Below are 19,903 nucleotides of genomic sequence, written 5' to 3' on the forward strand. Positions count from 1 at the left end.
CGCGTCTCTCGCAGCACTGAAGGGCCCCCAGCCGCCGAAATGCCGCTGAAGACTCGGACCGCCGCCGGGTGAGTACAAGCGCCGCAGCTCCCCCACTTTGCCCCAGGCCCCCTGAATCCTCTGGGCAGCCCTGTTCCAGTTTATCTCCCTCCCCCATTTCCATTGATTTCCATGGGCTGCCAATGGGCCCTTGCCGAGTGTGAATTTTTTTAAAGTAGTAGTAGTATTTAAATTAAAAACAACAACAACAGTGAATCTCACAGCAAAATATAAATGGGCCAGACTAACCAATACTTTTATCTTTGGATTTTATTGTAGGCAACCTTACACCTGGTTGATACTATGGAGTTTCCGAGTATCATTATGGTGGGACCCCGGACTGACAGGAGTCTAAACTGATGAAGAAGTTGCAAGGCTGGATCAATGATAAGAGTAAATAGAAACGTAAATCTGGATTAGTCTGGGTGGGATCAGTTCATGTGAGTAATGGTGTTATTTTTCAGAAGGCTTCCCAGAGGCACAACATTTCCAAGAACATCTATATTTTTAACATTGTCATTTAACTACACTTGGTTGATTATTTATTCTTGCCTGTTAATTTGTTAAAACAAAAGCAAACAAAAGGACAAGTACCCTTTCACGGTACTTGGTATCAAAGAAATCTTAAAGGGCTGGGTAGTGTTTTTCAGGGTGGGGAGTTAAAATTTTATACTTTTAAAAAATGCCTACTAATTGCCTATCTAATTTGTCTAGACATTTTGGGTGGGTCTTTTAAAAGGTATTCCCCAATAATTGGTTGGCTAACACAAAAATACATTTAAAATGTAGCACTAGTGTATAAATATTAAAAGGTAATGTACACCAGCCAGTCTGCTATGCACACATATATGTAGTTTTGTCAGTGTCACACTTGTTCCACCACAGACTATCAGGGCCTCTCATGTAAAGCTGTCTTCCATTCCTTTCTGATCTTGCAAAACATAGCAGTTCCTCCAGGTCAGTCACTACTGTGATTGGCCTGATCCTGAAAGCCCTTGCTCAAGGTTACAAGAGTAATCCTACCGGTGCAGCTATCTGCTTTTCATGTTAATAAGAGTGGCAGGCCCTATTTTGGACAGATCTTTTAGACTTATCATTGTATGCTTAAATGTAGGAAGCTGATTTCCCTAATATTAACACCTTATTTTAGATGCATGAATAAATCTGAAAATGAATCCTATGGTCAGTATATATTAGTGCTGTCAGATTAAATAAAATAGAAGCAGAGCCACCCAGGGAGTAGTTGAAGACACAGGGCCCAATCTTGTTCCTGTTTGTGTCAGTAGCAAACTTCCTATGGTGAAATCCTGGCCCCACTGAAGTCACTCAGTAGGAGTTTTGCCATTGACTTCAATTGACCTAGGATTTCACTTCTAGTGATTTAAATTGGATAATGTTGGAGTGTCTATAACAGTAACAGTTTTAACTAGAACAGGGCACGTATAGGAGCCTCTGTAATAAGGATCAGGCAGCAGCACTAAAACTCAACACAAGGTGAAAGCCTGGACGCAGCCAAGTCCATTGAAGTCAATGGGAATTTTGCCATGAGCACATGATTTCACCCACTGTGTGCATACTGCAAGGTTCAACACTCTGTTGGCTGCTGGGTGGTTTGGCAGGGTATTGAGTTTCTCCCGGTTATTATTCTTAAACTCTCAACCCACTTCCTTAAAAGGTGGTCTCCAAGCAGAGTCTATTCAACCAGCTCAAACTGCAAATCTAGATAGGAGCCTATTCCGGGTCCCATGGAAGGGAAGGGTTGGGTTTGGGTCAGGGCTTTGCAGATTAGTTGACATCCTGAATTTAGTAGGGAGGGAGGAAGGAAAGAAAGAAAGAGGCTGTGTTCACGGTTATGGCAAGTAAGGGCTCCGATGATTTGTGCAAGGAAATAGAGTGAAAGCTGGTAAGTGTTTGGTTTTATACTCGGCCCCATTATCCGCATGTAAGTGTCCGTATAAAATATTGTCGCTATGTACGGGGAGATCGCATCACAAACACAGCAGGCAGTTGCACGCCTAGGCGACTCCGCAGAGCCAGCGTTAGTGCAAATCCTTCTCTGAGTCACAGGCCAGCCCCGCGGGTTCAAACGGGCAGCAAGAAGGCCCCGGAGTCTCTGTAGCCCACAAAGCAGGGCGCCTGCCAAAAGCCAGGCTCCCCCCGGAACGTGCTGGCGGGGCTCAGGGCAGAGGCTGGCAGTGCTGGGAAGGCGAAGCTGGCGGGTACGGCCTCCTGCCTGGGGAGGTGAGCCAGGAGCTGCTGCTGAGCCGGGTAGACGTAGTGCAGGGGCAGAGTCCCGGCCCGGGCTCCGAAGGGGACGGGGCTGTAGAAGGGCTCCGGCCTCATCTCCTGCAGCTGCCGCTTCAGCTTCATGCGCCGGTTCTGGAACCAGGTCTTGATCTGTGGGGAGGAGAAACAGTGTCACCCAGGCGCCCCCAGAGAGCCCGGCCCGGGCTCCGCCGCCCTGGCCCGGCCTCCAGCCAGCCGCGCGGCCCGCTCACCTGCACTTCGGACAGCTGCATCTTGGCGGCCAGCTTGCGGCGCTCGGCTGAGCCCAGGTACTTGTGGCGCTTGAAGGAGCTCTCCAGGGTGCTGATCTGCTCCACGCTGAAGGCGGTGCGCAAGCGGCGGCTGCCCCTGCCGCCGGGCTCCTCGGGGGACTGGCACTCCGAGCGGCCGCCCTCCCAGTCGGAACCGGACTCCGCGGCGCTCCACGCCCGCTTGGCTGCGGCTGGTGCTGCTGGGCACAGAGAGGAACCAGGTCAGCCCCGCTCAGAGCACTCCAGTGGCTGGCGACTTAGAGGGGGCTGCAGGGCTCACGCATCCCTCGGCCATTATACACCACTGAAGGACGCCAGCTGCGGGCAGATGACAAAGGCTTTTCCTGGCACGGAAATCAGCAGTTTTCCGAGGCGATTCTGATCTCCTAAATGGAAGGGCTCAGCTAGTACCTTGCACCCACATAGCTCCTGGCCCCACAGGCGCTCCAAGCGTGCTACCGCGGTCCCTTTGGAGGCTGGCATAGGGAGATCAGATGACTTGCCCACTGTCAGATCTGGAACCTGTGGTAGTCGAGGAAATTGAACTCAAGGGTCCCGACTCCCCGTCCTATGCCCGGTCACTTAAGACCATCCCCTGGGTCAAATCCCAACTCTACTGAAGTCAACGGCAAAACTCCCACGGGCTTCAGTGGGGCCAGGATTTCACCCTTTGTGTCCCAATACACTTAGCAAAGAATAATGCACAATTCTCCTCCCTCTAATCGCTGTTATAACTTAACTCTCCTCCCTCCCTCCCTCTACTTACTGAAGAGACAACAAGGGCAAGCATACATTGGGATGGTCTATAAAGCACAATAGTAGATGCAATTATAATCACCTATAGAGGAGGAAGAATCAAAAAGCTTCTCACTCCTGGGGTCGTTCTTAGAAGAGGTGTCCGGGGTCTTTATACGTTCACCCTTCTTCCCTGTTTGGCTTGCGGTTTGGTGCGGTTGTGGGTTTGTTCTGGAGTTGCAGACTGGATTTCCGACCCGGGTGAGCAATCCATGTGATGCAAAAGTCCTGCCCTGAGTGCCTTCTGCGTAGCTACTGGGCCTTTGCTGTGGTTCATAGCTGTCCTGGCTGCTCTGGGAAAGCCACTCTACAGAGAAAGGGGCCTTGGTCATCCTGGCGGTCTTCTATTTCAACACAAACTAGGGGAGGATGGATTTTTGAGCAGCAGAGTCAGAGAATGCCTCTCTCTGGGTTGCTTCTTTTATAAAGGGAGTCCCAAGGAAAATGTTGTTTGTGTAAACAAACATCAAAGGCCCAGATAAGTATCGTCTAATTGCCATCAGGTCTCCCCCACAAAAGATGTTGTTCACACATTTTCCAAAGCTCGGTTAGGGTTGGCTCCACAATGTCTGCCAATAGATTAGTGAACTCTGTTGTAAGTGATTTACAATACTTGTTACATCCTATCCCTATGTAAATGGCACTTATTGCTTGAACTCACAGAAGCTTCAAAAGACAATCGGGAATTTAAAGAGCTTTTCTCTAAAAGGATCGGGTGTTTAGAAATGTACTTTATTTAATTCATATTTTAAGAAAACTATACTTGAGTGAATTGGTAATTTCTACTTTCTGCAGACAACGGAGTACCAATTAAGATTTCCACAGGTCTAATTTAAGTTTGAGATTTTACAAGTCCAGAAATTAGGTTTGTTAAGTTTTATACATATATGTTTTAACAGCTAATTATGAGCCATTGTTTTACTTGGACTGTTTTGACAGGGTGGAGGGGAACTTACTGCTTTATGGATATATAAGAAAAAGTCCCTGCCCCAAAGGGCTGGCAATCTAAAGACTTGATCCTGGATTTGACTCTGTGCAGTCAGACTGCTGCACTCTCACAGAGCCTTATTGACTTCAATAGGGGATTTGCCCACACACATAACAAATTGCAGGATTGGGCAGTACACACATCTTATTGCTGGGCATAGTGCTTGCTTGCTACAACAGCCATTAGTATTTAGTTGCGGGATGAAATCCAATTCTACACACACTTCATGCACAGAACTCCTTTTGACTTCACTGGGATTGCTATGGTCTACCACTTGCAGCAGCATCAGTCAGACTATAAATTACAGATATAGGAAGAGATGGTATAGCTGGTGATCCCAGGATATTAGAGAGACAAGGTGGATGAGATAATTTTTTACTGGGCCAACTATGGTCCAGCAAAAGATATTACTTCACCCACCTTGAATGTCTAGACTCAGGAAGAGACCTCAGAAAGGCAAGGGTGTGAAATAATCGGCATGTAAATTGGAGTGTTTAAGTAGGCCAGCTTCTTCTTGATTCCCATTTTCTATTATTTAGATAATGTATATATTTTATGTAATTATGGATTTATTTTGTTTGTTCATTTTCATATCATATTAGTGTAATAGGACTGATTTTAGATTCATATATGTACTATATAACTAAGAAAGGACAATAAGTGTCCTGGCTAAATCTCAGGCTTTGTATTCCATCCTCATCTGCCTTGCCCTCTCTCATGCTTTTGCATTGTTGATCACATTCAGCTTCTTGTCCTCCTTTGGCTTTCAAAACTATTCTCTCCTCCTTCTATTCTTACCTCTCCCTTCAGACACCCCTTGGGCAGGACCTCTGTACCTCCCCCACTATCCTTGTCTTCTTGCTCTTCTGTCTATGCCCTCCTTCTGTGGGCTCTCCTCTGATTGCTCAATTTCAATAGCCACCCTCCCTCCAACTGTATCTTTCCACTTCCGATTTCTACAATAAATCCTGAAACTTGGCCTGTTACTCTGACACACCTGCTGGATTTCTCATTATTCACTTCAGTTTAACATCTCCTGACCTGTCATTTCTGTCACCATTGACAATGCCACCATCTCCGTCAATCAAATCTGTAAGGGAAAGGTTCATCTTCCATAACTCCTGCCCAGACCCTCATCATTTTATATTTTATTTACTGTAACCTTCCCGAAATCTACAGACACTCTCCAGTCCATTCAAGACAATTGGTAAAAGCATTCTCCTTTCCCAGCACTCCTGGCACTTCATCCTCCTTTTTGAATCCCTCCACTTAACTCACTGCATGAAGTTCAAACTTGACTTTTAAGACCCTTCACAGCTCTGCCCCTCCCTACTTGTTCACTCTGTCCTACTCTGCTCTGCTGGTTTGTCAGCATTTCACACAAATCTCTGTATTTTCTTCCACACTGCTCCTTATGCAAGGAATTCCTATCCTGCAGCACTTTTTAAGGCCTCTACACACTCCTTCAAATAACTGTTCAAGACTCACCTCTACTAAATTGCCTATAAAAAGAACAGGAGTACTTGTGGCACCTTAGAGACTAACAAATTTATTTGAGCATAAGCTTTCGTGGGCTACAGCCCACTTCTTCGGATGCATAGGAAGAAGAAGTGGGCTGTAACCCACGAAAGCTTATGCTCAAATAAATTTGTTAGTCTCTAAGGTACCACAAGTACTCCTGTTCTTTTTGCGGATACAGACTAACACGGCTGCTACTCTAAACCTTAAATTGCCTATGTCAATTGTACCAATCAGTGCTGGCTAGATGACACTTTATCTATTTAATATGCTATATACATAATTTACATATATATTTGAAATTTAAAATGCTTTCTCTATTTGATTGCATCATTATCCCTAGGTCACTTATCTACTTAAACTGTAAACTCACTGGAGCAGGAACTGTGTCTTTGTACATGTTTTTAGACCATCTAGTGCACTGGGGCCGGATTTTGATTGTGGCTTCTGTGGGCAAGTGCTGCAATCTAGCCCTCAAATCTTCCTATGCCTTGGAGTCCCCATCTTTTTACAGCCTGGATAATATTTATCCCATCTCTCACTTTAAAATTTACCAGTGCTACAACAAAGATGGGAACACAAAACTTGCTTGGCTGGGTGTATCAAACACAATGTAGGAGAGAAGTGGATACCAGACTGTAGCAAGGGCATTTTTATAGCAATTATTCTACTGAGGGTTGAATTAATTAGCATTTTTCTTGATTAAATGGATACACGATGTGCATAATGGCAAATGTAAATTATTGTGAAAATGACCAAAAAAAGAAAAAAAAAATAAGTGGGAGGTTTTCCACAAAACCTTTAGGGCAAACAATGGCCGGTGTTCTAGCTTAGGTAGGGATCTATGTAAGCATCATTTGCCATCTTCCATAATCTCCACTCAACCCATATTTAAAACTAGATAGACTGAATCTGCCTCCAAGAAAGGCTAACCGCAACAGTACTAAAATGCTTAAACCCGGACTACATTACAGCTTCAAACATAGGTAACAATGGCACCCCTATTACATACGTACTAAAGATGATTATAAAAATTTCTGTTATAGACAGGGCTTTAGCATGTGTCAACATTAGTTTTCCCCAGACCTAAATTTCTCAACTTGTGACAGCAATTGTGAGAATGGATTCCAGCTACAGCTGGCCAAAATTCTTTGAAACCCAGTTCAATGAGAAATGCCCTTTTTCACAAACCAAATATATTCACATAACTATTCTTTAAAAGAAAAAACACCCTCATCTGTAAATTTTTGTTTTCCAGCTCCCCTCCCTCTTTTTCCCTCCTTTCCCCCCTTCCTCCCTCACATTTCAGGTCTCAGCATCCTCTTTTTTTCTTTCCATCCCCCTTTTCAGTGGGGAAAAGCAAAAACAAAAACAAAATTAAGAGATTTTTCAATCAAAAAATCAGAAAATGTCATTTTTCACTGTTGTATGAAGTGTTGTTGCAGTCATGTTGGTCCCAGGATGTTAAGAGAGCCTAGGTGGATGAGTGATGGATCTTGTATTGTACCAACTGTTCCTTCTCTCTCACCAACAGAAGGTGGCCCAATAAAAGCTATTACCTCACCCATATGCATCCGAAGAAGTGGGCTGTAGTCCACGAAAGCTCATGCTCTAATAAATTTGTTAGTCTCTAAGGTGCCACAAGTCCTCCTGTTCTTCTTTTTGCGGATACAGACTAACACGGCTGCTACTCTGAAACCTCACCCATCTTGTCTCTCTAACATTTTTCACAAAACATACTTATTTTTCAACCAGTTCTAGTGCCAACATTTAACCCTGGTATTACATAAACCTGTTCAGAGCATGAGTGTTGGGAAATTTTAAGGGGAGGTGGAGGCTAGTATAGATAAAAATATGAGGTGCCAACCGAGCTACAAATTATAGTATTTAAATTGGGTCCCTTCATTAAGTTGTATTAATTCATGTGGACCAGAGGTGGCCTCTGGAAGTGAGGGTTGGGAAAGGCTAGACTGTTACTGTGTAATGTGTACCTGTCATGGGGATAATTAGTTTTTTTGAAAGTCTCAGTAGGACACCTTCTTTCACTAGGATTAAATTCACCTGAAAATTAAAAAGAAAAGTGTTGTATTTTTTTCTGGCATTACTTTTCATTTTAAATCTCTCTCCCCCTCTCTCTCCTTTTGAGTGATTCACCTTCATTGTGCATCAGAAATGGGGCAAGTTAAGACATGAAGCTATTTCATCCCTGGCCCCATATTTCCATTCTCCAGACACTGCAGGTGTTTTATATGCAACCTTTTTCTTTGTAATCTGCCCATTGTCAAATCATAATTACAATGGTAAGTTGTCAGAGAGCACACAACCTATTGTATATTATATGGAATTAAAAATGACAGCTGAGTCAGACTTTTAGCATCCCCTGATGTATCTGGTTTGTTTTGTTTACAAATTTAAACACCAGTTACATTTATAAATGCAGTTTAAATCTATTAAAGCAACTGTTTCAGCCAAAAGATTGTGTGTTAAATGTAGAGTGTGCAAAGGGGCACAAACTAGTCAGTTGGAACAAAGGTATAATATTAAATAAATTGACAGGTTTCATGCACGTCCTACAGGAAGTGTGCTTACTTATCCTATTTACAATTTGGATGACTTCCAGGTATAATGAATATTACAACAGTTAACAGCCACCTGCTGAACTTGTTGCTTATACTGTCTTATTTATTAAAAGTCACCTTGGTTCTATTTTTATTATTTGGCAGATGTTTGGCTCTTTTTGTGCGTGTACCAGTTGGCAACATTCAAATGCAACCTGTTTTGAATATTTAACTGGTGACTTTTATGACGCTACACAAGATGTTTTCCATCAATTGACTTATCTTTACACTCAGAATCATTCTTGGGGCTTGATCCTGCTCCCATTGAAGTTAATAGGAGTTCCGCCATGTCTTTGAATGAGGGCAGGACTGGGTCCTTCCTTTATGCTCGTCTCCAAGCTGCATGGTCATTCTCCAGAGCGTACAGGAATGAAAGCGCTGCTCATTTTCATAGCTACGATTCCAATATTTTATGCAGATGGTCATGTAATAGCCCATAGCTCTCTCCGGGACGTCGGCGCCGCCGCTGCTGAAAAATATTAACAGCCAACTTCCTTTTAACCCTGCAGATCAAAGGCACTGATTGGGATCCGCAATGCAAAGCCAAACCAAGGGCCCTTTTGTCTGGGGGTAAATGGGGAGCCTTGCAGCATCTTTATGGGCTGCGTTTAACTTTACTACCTAGGACTTGGGTGCCCCGTTCTCTGGCCTCAGACGGCTGTGGGATCCTGGACTGGAGCAGCGGCTGTGCGAGAGGCGGAGTTACAGGTGAGATTAGCCAGATCTCCCTCTTGGGGGCGCTTGCTGCAGGGTTACTGAGAGGATAAAGCTGTTCAACTGCTGTAACACAGCCCCAGTCTAATCACAGGGTCCCCGGGGCCCCCCTTTGTCTTTCCAACGCCATTACCCTGAGGCTCCCTAGCAGTGGCTATTCCCCTGGGACTCCCACTAATCGGTTGATAATGTGGTGGGCCCAAGGACAACAGCCTCGGCCTTTGTTAGCTAATGGGCACCCCAGCTTCCAGCCCTACCCAGGGCACTTCACGGGCTGCCCCCGGCCCCGCTGAGGTGCGAGGCTGACCTCTTTGATCTCGGCTTGGGTTGCTGCTTTGAAGGAGCCGCTCCACCCCAACCCCCGCCGGCCTTCCAGCCGCAGCCAGGACTGGAGGGAGGGGAGGGTGAAACCGCCTCCTCCTCGGAGCAGCAGAGCGCTACACCAGCCCGATCGGGAGCTGGGGAAACCTTCCCTCGGCCATTACCGCGAGCAGCCCCAGGCCCGTCCCTTGCAAAGAGACCTGCAAAGGGCCCGGGGCCAGTGGGACCAGCTCGGCGGTGCCCGGTTTCCCATGCAGTCAGGCTGCAGCTGGGAGCAGCGATTTTCCCACCCGCTGCCCACCACCAGTGGCGTGTAATCCCTGGGGCAAAACCCCTGGGCCCCCTCCGGTCAGCGCTGCTCTCAGAGCTGCAATGATGCAGATAAAGGGGCATGTTCAGGCCAAACGCGAAGGCGTTCGTCTTCCTTTGTGTCTCTCCCCGGCAAGTCCCTGGGCTTTGTGCATGCGAACGGCGTACGATCAAAGCAGGGTGGGCAGCGGCTGGAAAAATCGCTGCTCCCCTCTGCAGCCTGACTACATGGAGCTGCAGGGATAAGGTCGCTAATAAATCGCTGCGGCTTCTGACCTGGAATCATTCTCCAGCCCCACCTAGTTCAGAGGACTAATCCCATAGGAAATAAATATGGTGAAAAGATTTGAATGTCACTAAAGGGGACAAGGTGCCCTTGAACTGACCTCCCCTTCACCAGTCACTTTTCTGATCTCTCCTGAACAGAAAGAGAGCTAGTTTTCCCTAGGGCATTAGAGAGACCAAATGCTGACAGAAATACCAGGAAACTCTAGAAATAAACCAAATGCCAATGTCAAGATGACAATTAAAATCCCTCCCTGTACCTCACTTCTTCAAATGCATCTGAAAGAAGTGAGGTTTTCTACCCACAAAAGCTTATGCCCAAATAAATCTCTTAGTCTTTAAGGTGCCACCTGACTCCTTGTTGTTTTTGTGGATACAGACGGCTACCTCCTGATACTTCATTGTTCCTGTAACTGATCTATATCAAAAATGTCATCAGCTCCCATGGCCTCTCTATTGTAAGGTTGTTGGTCTTGCTTCCAGTGGTTAAGGAGAACCTGTGGGAAAATTTCCTCCAGGGATACTGTAAATATAACAACCAACACAGGCGTGTGTTCGGGCCTACTTATTTACCAGGATTCAAACCAGGGGTTGGCAACGTGTCCGTACATGGACAAGGGTAAAAAATTTGAGGTCTGTGAGGGCACTCACCTCAGGCAGCTCCCCGTCTCTGCTGTTGCAGGCGGAGGCGTGGCCAGGAGACGCTGTAGGCACCCTCCACGAGCACTGACTCCACGGCTCCTAGCCTGCACCTCAAACCCCTCATCCCCAGCTCCACCTCAGATCCTGCATCCTCAACTGGAGCCCTCACACCCCCAACCTCCTGCTCCAGCCCAGAATCCCCTCCCGCACTCTGAACCCCTCATTTCTGGCCCCACCCTGGAACCCACACCCCCAGCCCACAGCCCATACCCCTTCCCACACGCCAACCCCCTGCCTGAGCCCAGAGCTCCCTCTTGCCCCCCTGCCAGACGGTGATATCAGATGTATCTACAAAGAGAAACTTACACACAAAAATCCCACCCAGTCTGTTACCAATTCAGAGGACATGGACGAGGAATGTGAATGAAAGACCACACATTTCACTTTCATCCTCTGACATCTTTTATAAAGGATAACAAAAAGAGTCTTCCTTCAGCTAATATGTTAAATCAAGGTGGTGGTTGGTTGCTTTGTTTTACCAGCACTTGCTGAAGGATCAAAGTTTCCATGACAAATTCTTCTAAAATTACATTTAGCAAAGTACCTTAAGATAGATCCACCTGATGGCTAGAATAAGATTAAAGATATTCTTTAGTTACTCACCCAATTGCCTTTTAAAAAAAAAGAATATTACACAGAAATATAGCTGTGCAGTTAGTAACACATTTGTAACCCCTGAAAGTAACTTTCCACTTTCAGTATTAATTTTTATTTTTCTTGAGTTTAGAACTAGCATTTGAGCAACAGGAAGTCAACCATAGAGCATGCAGCCAGATCTGGCACTCCTTAGGTCATTTATCACTCCCTCTGCCCATGCTGGCCTATACCAGCCAGTGCTGTTTTAAATTGCATTGGTCCGATAGATTAAAACATTTTATTGACTCTTCTTTCCCCAATGATAAATCTTATCCTTGAGCTGCCCCTAAATCATAGGCTAGCATATAGCCATATGAAATGAAAATACATTTTTATATTCCTGTTATCTTTCTCGTCCATTTTTCTCATCTTTCTTGCTTTCATTTGTCTTCACTCCATTTTTTCTTCTGGTTCCCCACCTCCCACCATTCTTTTCTCTTTCTTACCATATTCTGTTTCTATTTCCTCTTCCAATTATCTCCTCCCACTCATTCACTCTCAATCTTCCTGGGTGCATTCTGCTCTCAATGTCAAATTCAGAGGCAACATAAATGATGTAAATAAGCATAAATGGTGTAACTGATGTGTTTATGAGGTAGAAGATTGAGGTTGAAGCAGGGATGCTTTATCTTAGAGGTGACCTGCAATCAGGGCCGGCTTTAGGAAGTGCGGGGCCCGATTCGAACAGGTTCGACGGGGCCCCGACAGAGATGACTAAAAAAAAAAAAAAAACACATGGGGCTTGTACTCACCAGGCCACGCTCCTAGTCTTTGGCAGTGGGTCCTTCACTCGCTTTGGGTCTTCGGCGGCACTGAAGGACCCGCCGCCAAAGTGCTGCCAAAGACCCGGAGCGAGTGAAGGATCCGCCGCCAAAGACCCGGAGCGCCGCCAGGTGAGTAAAAATTAAAAAGGCGCCTCTAGCCAGGGAAGGGATACTCTGCCACTTGCCCCCCACTCTGGGCGGCCCTGCCACTGGGCGCGGGGCCCCCTTGGGCACGGGGCCCAATTCGGGGGAATTGGTGGAATTGGCCTAAAGCTGGCCCTGCCTGCAATGAATGTTTAAAACACTGGATTTCTGCCTTTTTTGCTTCATTGGCAAATTTATTATTTTTGTGTGTGTTACAGTAGTAACCGAAGTCCTAATTGAACGGAGCATTATACAAACATATATTAAGGCCTGGGCGATGCTCAAAGTTGTACTGGCTTAATTAAAGTTATACCAATTTAGTTAGAAAGGTCCCACTTTGCGTGGTCATTCTTATATCGGTTTGTCTCAGCAGGCACCTGTGAATTTTACTAAGTTGATACAACTAGTTTTAAACTGATAAGAGTCCACACACAAAAATAAATTAAGCTGATTCAAGTTATCCATACACAGTCCCTGTCTCAAGGCAACCCGAACAAAGTTATTGTTGTTCGTTTGGTTTAATTTCTTCCTCCTTGTTATTTTTTTTAACCCTTTGATATGAGCAATGTCAAAACTACCCATATCTGGAATTGCTGGGGAAAAAAAAACCTCTTGGGTAGCCTCAAGGGCATTTCTGGCTACCACCCACACCTGAAATGAATGGGCAGAAGTGTTGGAACTTTATGACATATCTTTTCATCCAAGTGTTCTTTAGGCATTTGAATTAAATAGGCATTAACCCCCCCTCTGAGCCCCTCAAAAGTTATATACAGGCTGAGCAAACCCCACTGTGCTCAGGTTTTCATCTTTTGCAATGCCATACATTTAACTACTTCTACACTGAGTATAGCGTGTCAAGGTCTTCAAGACCCGAGACTCTAGTGCATGCATTTTAAAGCATCTCTGCCCTCTTTCTCTTTTTCTGGGGAAGGGTAACCAGACAGCAAATGTGAAAAATCGGGGCGGGGGTGGGGTGGGGGTAATAGGAGCCTATAGAAGAAAAAGACCAAAAAATTGGGACTGTCCCTATAAAATCATGACATGACATCTGGTCACCCTATGAATCGGGGGGGGGGGGGGGGGGGGGGAGGAATAGAAAACCTTTCAGCCACTGCTCTTCCCCTCTTTTTGATATTGTATAAAGGAATACAAGCCTGATTTTATTTTACTTTGTGGGTCACCTTCAACCTTATTACACACTCCTATTTGTTGCTACAACCCTGCTCAACTGCCTTGTCTGCACTAGGGACATTTTTTCAGAAGTTTCTCAATATTGTTGACCCTCCTGGTCACTCTACACTCATCCCCCAGTAGTGATAGAAAACCTGAAGCTCTGGCAATCTCCTCTTGCAGCCCCATAGCCCCGCCTTCTGAGGAAAGTCTGGTATGCATGGGGCTTTCAGACCCACCAAATCTCTAGGTCTGAAGAGAATCTCCCTCCTAAAGTGAGATTAGATTATAGGGGCTGAAGAGAAGAGGCACCCTGGGTTCAGGAGAAGGAAAGGTATGAATACCTGCAGTTCAGTGATGGTTGAAGAGGAACCACACATGGAGCTCGTAGGCTTCTGTAGTGAAGAGAAAAAAAATAATGAGGGAAGAAGGGATGTCTGGGAGCAGGGAATAGTGAGGGAGACCAATAATTATGTAAACTGAATTCAGTTAGAGAGAGCAACAAAAACATGCAACAACAATCACAAAACAACTGCAGCCAGTGTAGGACAAGGGGAAAAAAAATTGAGTTCTAAAAAAGGGAAAGGAAAAAGGAGTGAAGAAAAGAAACAGAAAAGAAAGAACAAACCTAGACTATATATATATTTTTTCTTTCAAGTCAGATGCACAAAAAGCACCTACCAACAATGTTTGCTTTGCATTACAGTATGTGTTAGGGAATTGCTAATAATAGGTGTAAATTTACTGCTGTTATCTGCAAAGACTTTGAATATTTTATTCTGAAGGCAGCAAAGGTTAATTTACAGCAGCAGGCAAGTGGCAGCATTTGCTTGCAGAGGCTAGTAAAGAATGTGAAAAAAATGTAATGTGAATAATGGAGCCTGCCTTTTGTGCATCAAACACTTCCATAGCTCATGTACGTGCACACATATTGTTGCATACGTGTACTTTTTATACAGGGAAACAACCCACTATTTTACAATCAAATAGCTCTGGAAAAAGAATGGCCCTTTTTGTCAGCCAAATCCAGCCCCCTGACAGGCCCGCAGCATGTCACATTTCAGCACAAGCCAGGACACATTAAGGCCTGCATTTTATTAGTGTATGGGTTGATTGCTCCTAGGGTTGCCAGTTTTGGTTGGACGTATTCCTGGAGGTTTTATCACATAACATTAATCTTTAAATAAGCTTCATCTTTAATTCCTGGAGACTCCAGGACAATTCTGGAGGGTTGGCAACCCTAATTGCTGCACCTGTGGGGAGCCTCAGTGACAACCGTGGGTGAAGGCACAGCGCTACCCTTGCATTACAGAAGGGAGGGTTGGGGCCGTTGCTGGTATAACTGTACCTACACCAAGAATTTTGCCAGCATAGCTAGGTCAGTCAGGGATCCTGACTGATATAGGTCTGCTGGCAGAAGTGTGTGCCATAGACACGGCCTGAGAAAGATACAGCCAAATTAAGAGAAAAAGTTATAATGGGGAGTGAGAAGTGACTTAACTATGGTGTCAAGTATCAGGGGGTAGCCGTGTTAGTCTGTATCTACAAAAACAACAAGGACTCCTTGTTGACTTAACTATGCGCACCACTATACGCTATACCTATAATTTGCCATCTGATTCCAGTGTTCCCCCAAAAGTTCTCATTGCCTCATCTTGACTAGTCTCATTATTGTGCACAGCACCTTGATGTATGGAAATGAGTGCTTTAAAAAAGAGCAGGGAGGTAATTTGCACACTTAACTATGCAATTATGTGGCATGTCCCTGTAAATGTTAAAGTGCTCATGATTAGAATTGTATTTAGCATTTCATTTTAAAATGGAAATTAACAAAATTAGACAGCAGCAGGTTTTCTTTTTAAATTGAACAGGAGTACTTGTGGCACCTTAGAGACTAACAAATTTATTAGTCTCTAATAAATTTGTTAGTCTCTAAGGTGCCACAAGTACTCCTGTTCTTTTTGCAGATACAGACTAACATGCCTGCTACTCTGAAACCTGCCATTTTTAAATTGAGGGATTTTAGCCTGACTCTGGGAGGGTCAGACACTTTTTGTTCCGTACTGGTTATGGGGTAGTCCTGTGTTGCGTTTTAACAGTTTTGAAAAAGCTACAAGGTAAGGCTCTCTAGTGACACCTACTGACTAGAATACATGATCACATACAGAAAATATTGCCACACGGAGCAGGATGGGGGGTGGGGGGGGGGGGGGGGGGGAGAGAAGAACTTGCTGCTGCTATAACTGTTGTGAAACTGGCCAGTACATATATTCAGTTCTTCAGTACCTACTGCAAGAATAGGGGACTTCAAAAGAATTCACCTTTTTTAACTGCTTGTATAACAGAATATTTTGAAGGAAATTCATAATAAGAAAAAACTGTGAGCATAGCGAGAGGAACTAAATATTTAACAAAGGCATTCGACAACTGGGTTAAGTTTGTCATTAACCCTGGGTTGACAAGTTGTAGGAGGTAATAAGGAATTCAGCATTTTCTCTCCAGAGAGATCCTAAATTCAATCGCCCTTTTCCTTTCATAGGCCTCACCTCATTCCAGCATCCTGTCTGCATGCGTGTGCCCTTTTTTCTACTGTGTTCTGCTCAAATGCTTTATCCACAGGAAATTGTTGTGTTTTTAGATTAGAGGTCAGGGACCCACATATCCTATCCATTGCATGGGCACAACGTCCATGGACCCAAAGATCCAACTGCAGCTCCTTTATTCTAACATTTTAATTATGTTACTGTGACAGTGTACCCCATAAGGCTTTATGGGGAGGGGGTGCTTATAAATGTATGTATGACATAACTGGAATATGTTTTATGCTGCCTGTGCCATGTAACATATCTCCGTAAGGGTTGTGATCTACTATATTGATTCATCCTATTTGTACGTATATATCATTTTCTACTCGAGCTTAAGAATACCGGCTGTATGCTTGCCTGATTTCTAAGTAAGCTTTGTGAGGCATTTGGTCAGCTTCTTTAGGAAGGAATTTGCCAGGTTAAGTACCTGATCAGGAGACACTTAGGGAACAATGCATCTTGGAATGCTCCAATCCACATGAGAAGTCTTCCTGGAGACATGCAAGATGCCATGTGGACAATGCAAAGACTGAGTCATGCAGGGGCATGTGACTTGCCCAGGTGACTCCAAAACTCCATCTTGGAGCTGGGCTTTGCAGAGGAGGGAGGTCTCCACCCACAAGAGAGAGTCTACTTAAACCTGTGGGAGACCCCTCCATTTTGTCTTCAGCTGGCTAAAGAAGGAGCCTCTCCACCCCCCCCCCCCAGGATACTTGAAGGAGACTGAAACAAAGGACAGTAACTGCAGGGGGTGTGAGTGATTGCTGGACCCAGGCTAAAAGGAGATTAGCCTGTAAAAGGGAGCACTCTGGAACTGGTGAGGAAATTATCTGTATTCAGTTTGATTAGGCATAGATCTGCGCATTTTATTTTATTTTGCTTGGTGACTTACTTTGTTCTGTCTGTTACTACTTTGAACCACTTAAATCCTACTGTCTGTATTTAATAAAATCACTTTCTATTTAGTAATTCACTCAGAGTATGTATTAATACCTGGGGGAGCAAACAACTGTGCATATCTCTCTATCAGTGTTATAGAGGGCGAACAATTTATGAGTTTGCCCTGCATAAGCTTTATACAGGGTAAAACAGATTTATTTGGGTTTAGACCCCATTGGGAGTTGAGCATCTGAGTGCTAAAGACAAGCACACTTCTGTACGCTGTTTTCAGGTAACTTGCAGCTTTGGAACAAGTGATTCAGACCCTGGATCTGTGTCTGGAGCCAAACAGGAGTGTCTGGCTCAGCAAGACAGGGTGCTGGAGTCCTGAGCTGGCAGGGAAAACAGAAGCAGGGGTAGTCTTTGCACATCGGGTGGCAGCTCCCAAGGGGGTTTCTGTGATCCAACCCGTCACAGTTACATGAGACTAAATTCTAGGCAACAATGGAAAAAATGCAAAGCAAAAGCCCTCCTTGAAATTGAAAAGGTTAGAAGAAAATGAAATTAAAAAAATTTCATGACTGCAGCTGAATGCTTCTTGGGTCCCATCTACACTGTAGAGAATATGGTATCAGGGAACGCACTGAGAGCACTGTTAAAACATGATGGACTTTCTGGAGACATCGCATTACTGAGGTAAGGAATTAACATAAGGTTTGATGCCAAAACCACTGCAAAAACAATGCTATTCTTTTACTATATTGTAACCCAAGGCCGGGCAGCACTGTTTATTTGTGGATGGGACCTTAGATTGGCTGTGTTTACTATTAGCATATAAATAGTCCAACTATACTTTTAAATTTACACCTAAGCAAGCTGAATAGGATGGACAAAGCAAAGATTCCTGTTCTCATTGTTATGGAGACCATGTGCATCGGGGTAGAGTTTACATCTTTGATGATGATGCTATTTGCAAGAGCTTACACTGATTTATTCTGTGAAGGCTCTTAGCAATGGACTTTAGGGTCTGGTCTACACTAGAAAATTAGGTCAGCATAACAAAGTTGCTCAAGGGTGCGAAAAATCCATACTCCTGAGCTGGGTAGACAACCTAAATTCCCATGTAGACAGCAATAGGTCAATAGAAGAGTTCTTCTATTGGCCTAGCTGTGGCCTCTCGTGGAGGTGGATTATCTATGCTGACAGAAGAATCCTTCCCGTTAGAGTAAATTGGGTCTAAAATGAAGCTCTGCAGAGGCACATATAGCATTTTAAGTGTACGCAAGCCATGAGAGAACACACATTTTCCAGAAATTACAATGTTTAGGCTCACAGTCCCTCCTTGTCCCTGCTCAAGAATTGCAACCTATGCTTCCTTACTACATTTTATTGTGTTGGTACTAAGCTGTGAAGAATCAAGTTAGCTTACACAATGGTGCCCTCACACTAATGAAGCCAACATTAAAACATGAATGAGGAAAATTAGAATAAAAGGATAGACATGTGCATAAGGCACTGGACAGATTTAGATAACAGGGTTCAATTCCCTGTTCTGCTATAATGCTTGGCGGACAAATTACTAAGGCCTTATCTACATGGGTTTTTTGGGGGGGCGAGGGGACTGGTGCAGTACTTAGACAGTGTACTACATTAGATATACTACTAGCCTGATACAGCATGCAATTCCTATGTTTCTAGGATTTCCCACTTACCATATGTGCTTGTGTATCAGTCCATACAGTGCTTGTGGATGTCAGACAAAGTACACCAGATTCATAACTGGGCAGCAGCAGCAGGGTGAGAGCCCACTGCAGCTTATAAAAGAGGACTGTCATCCAACAGCAGTTGGAAAGCATATAGCCTTTTCCAAAAGCAACGGCATGAGAAGCTAAAGACCCTGCCTTAAGAAAACTCCATTGTTGTATGCAGTGTCATTGTAGCCGTGTTGGTCCCAGGATATTATAGAGACAAGGTGGGTGAGAAGTTGGTTCAATAAAATATATTACCTTACCAACTTTTCTCTCTCTAGAAAACTCCTGTAGATGACAGATGTCAAGGTTTAATGAGGTGGAGGCAGGACCGGCTCCAGGGGTTTTGCCACCCCAAGGGGCTGGGGAAAAAAAAAAAAAAAAAAAAGCTGCGGTCACAATTGCGATCGGCAGCACTCCGGCAGCAGCTCCACCGTGCCACTTTCTTCTTCGACAGGAATTCGGTGGCAGGTGCTTCCCTCCGAGAGGGACCCACCGCTGCTGAACAGCCCGATGTGCCGCCCCTTCTCCTTGGCCGCCCCAAGCACCTGCTTGCTGGGCTGGTGTCTGGAGCCGGACCTGGGTGGAGGTTCCCAGAATAAATACAGCCAGGCCAAAGCAGACAAGCTCTTCAGCCCCTCTGATTCAGGACCTCTCAACAGGAGGTTGACTAGGCTGAACTACAAAAGACACAGTACACAAGAGTGAGTTAATAATTGAGAATTTCTTAAGTTTTTCACATTTGCATTCTTGACCATGAAAAAAAAAAAGTCATTTACATGGAGAAATGTGTTTTACACACACACACACACACACACACACACACACACACACACACACACACACCTCTCTCTTAAACCTACCACTCTGCTAGTCCTGAACCAAACTCCATCCCAAGATATCCAGCACAGCCTCCCACTAGTGGTAGAGAGATACCTGTTCATAGCATTAAATGCAATACAATGAAATTAATTCCTTTTGAATGCTGAAGGGATTTTTCCCTTACAAGAGTTACATTGTTGATAATTTGTTTTTAAAAGTTATGCTTCCCATCCTCTTTTGCAGGGGTTGGGGAGACAACTTGTGCTTGGATATTAGTGCCCTATTAATCCCAAGATTGATAGATTTCTGTCATTAACTTTATTACCAAA

The 19,903-nt window shown here is 44.6% G+C and overlaps 1 protein-coding gene across 2 annotated transcripts; it reads right to left on the reverse strand.

The window, feature by feature from the left end:
- Positions 1-291: 291 nt before the first annotated feature.
- On the reverse strand, positions 292-5,912 carry LOC101934543 (homeobox protein vent1B). 2 transcript variants are annotated; one of them, XM_065552122.1, is made up of 3 exons: positions 3,415-5,912; positions 2,538-2,773; positions 292-2,436 (listed from the first exon to the last, which is right to left on the reverse strand). In XM_065552122.1, the coding sequence occupies exons 1-3, from the start codon at positions 3,701-3,703 to the stop codon at positions 2,122-2,124; spliced, it is 840 nt and encodes a 279-aa protein (XP_065408194.1). In that variant the 5' UTR covers positions 3,704-5,912; the 3' UTR covers positions 292-2,121. The 2 variants fall into 2 exon arrangements, with proteins under 2 accessions (XP_065408194.1, XP_065408193.1); XM_065552121.1 differs by having other exon boundaries at positions 2,538-2,776.
- Between the last annotated feature and the right edge of the window lie 13,991 nt (positions 5,913-19,903).

This window comes from Chrysemys picta, chromosome 7 (genome assembly GCF_011386835.1).
Source record: "Chrysemys picta bellii isolate R12L10 chromosome 7, ASM1138683v2, whole genome shotgun sequence".
Classification (NCBI taxonomy): Eukaryota; Metazoa; Chordata; order Testudines; family Emydidae; genus Chrysemys; species Chrysemys picta.

What these genes read in the sequence shown, in the direction of transcription:
- LOC101934543 (XM_065552121.1), bottom strand. Translation starts at nt 3,703, where the DNA reads ATGACCAAGGCCCCTTTCTCTGTAGAGTGGCTTTCCCAGAGCAGCCAG. An exon ending in TGATTCTTCCTCCTCTATAG is followed by an intron (nt 2,777 to 3,414) that starts GTGATTATAATT and finishes CTCTGTGCCCAG; the next exon opens with CAGCACCAGCCGCAGCCAAG. An exon ending in TGCAGCTGTCCGAAGTGCAG is followed by an intron (nt 2,437 to 2,537) that starts GTGAGCGGGCCG and finishes TCCTCCCCACAG; the next exon opens with ATCAAGACCTGGTTCCAGAA.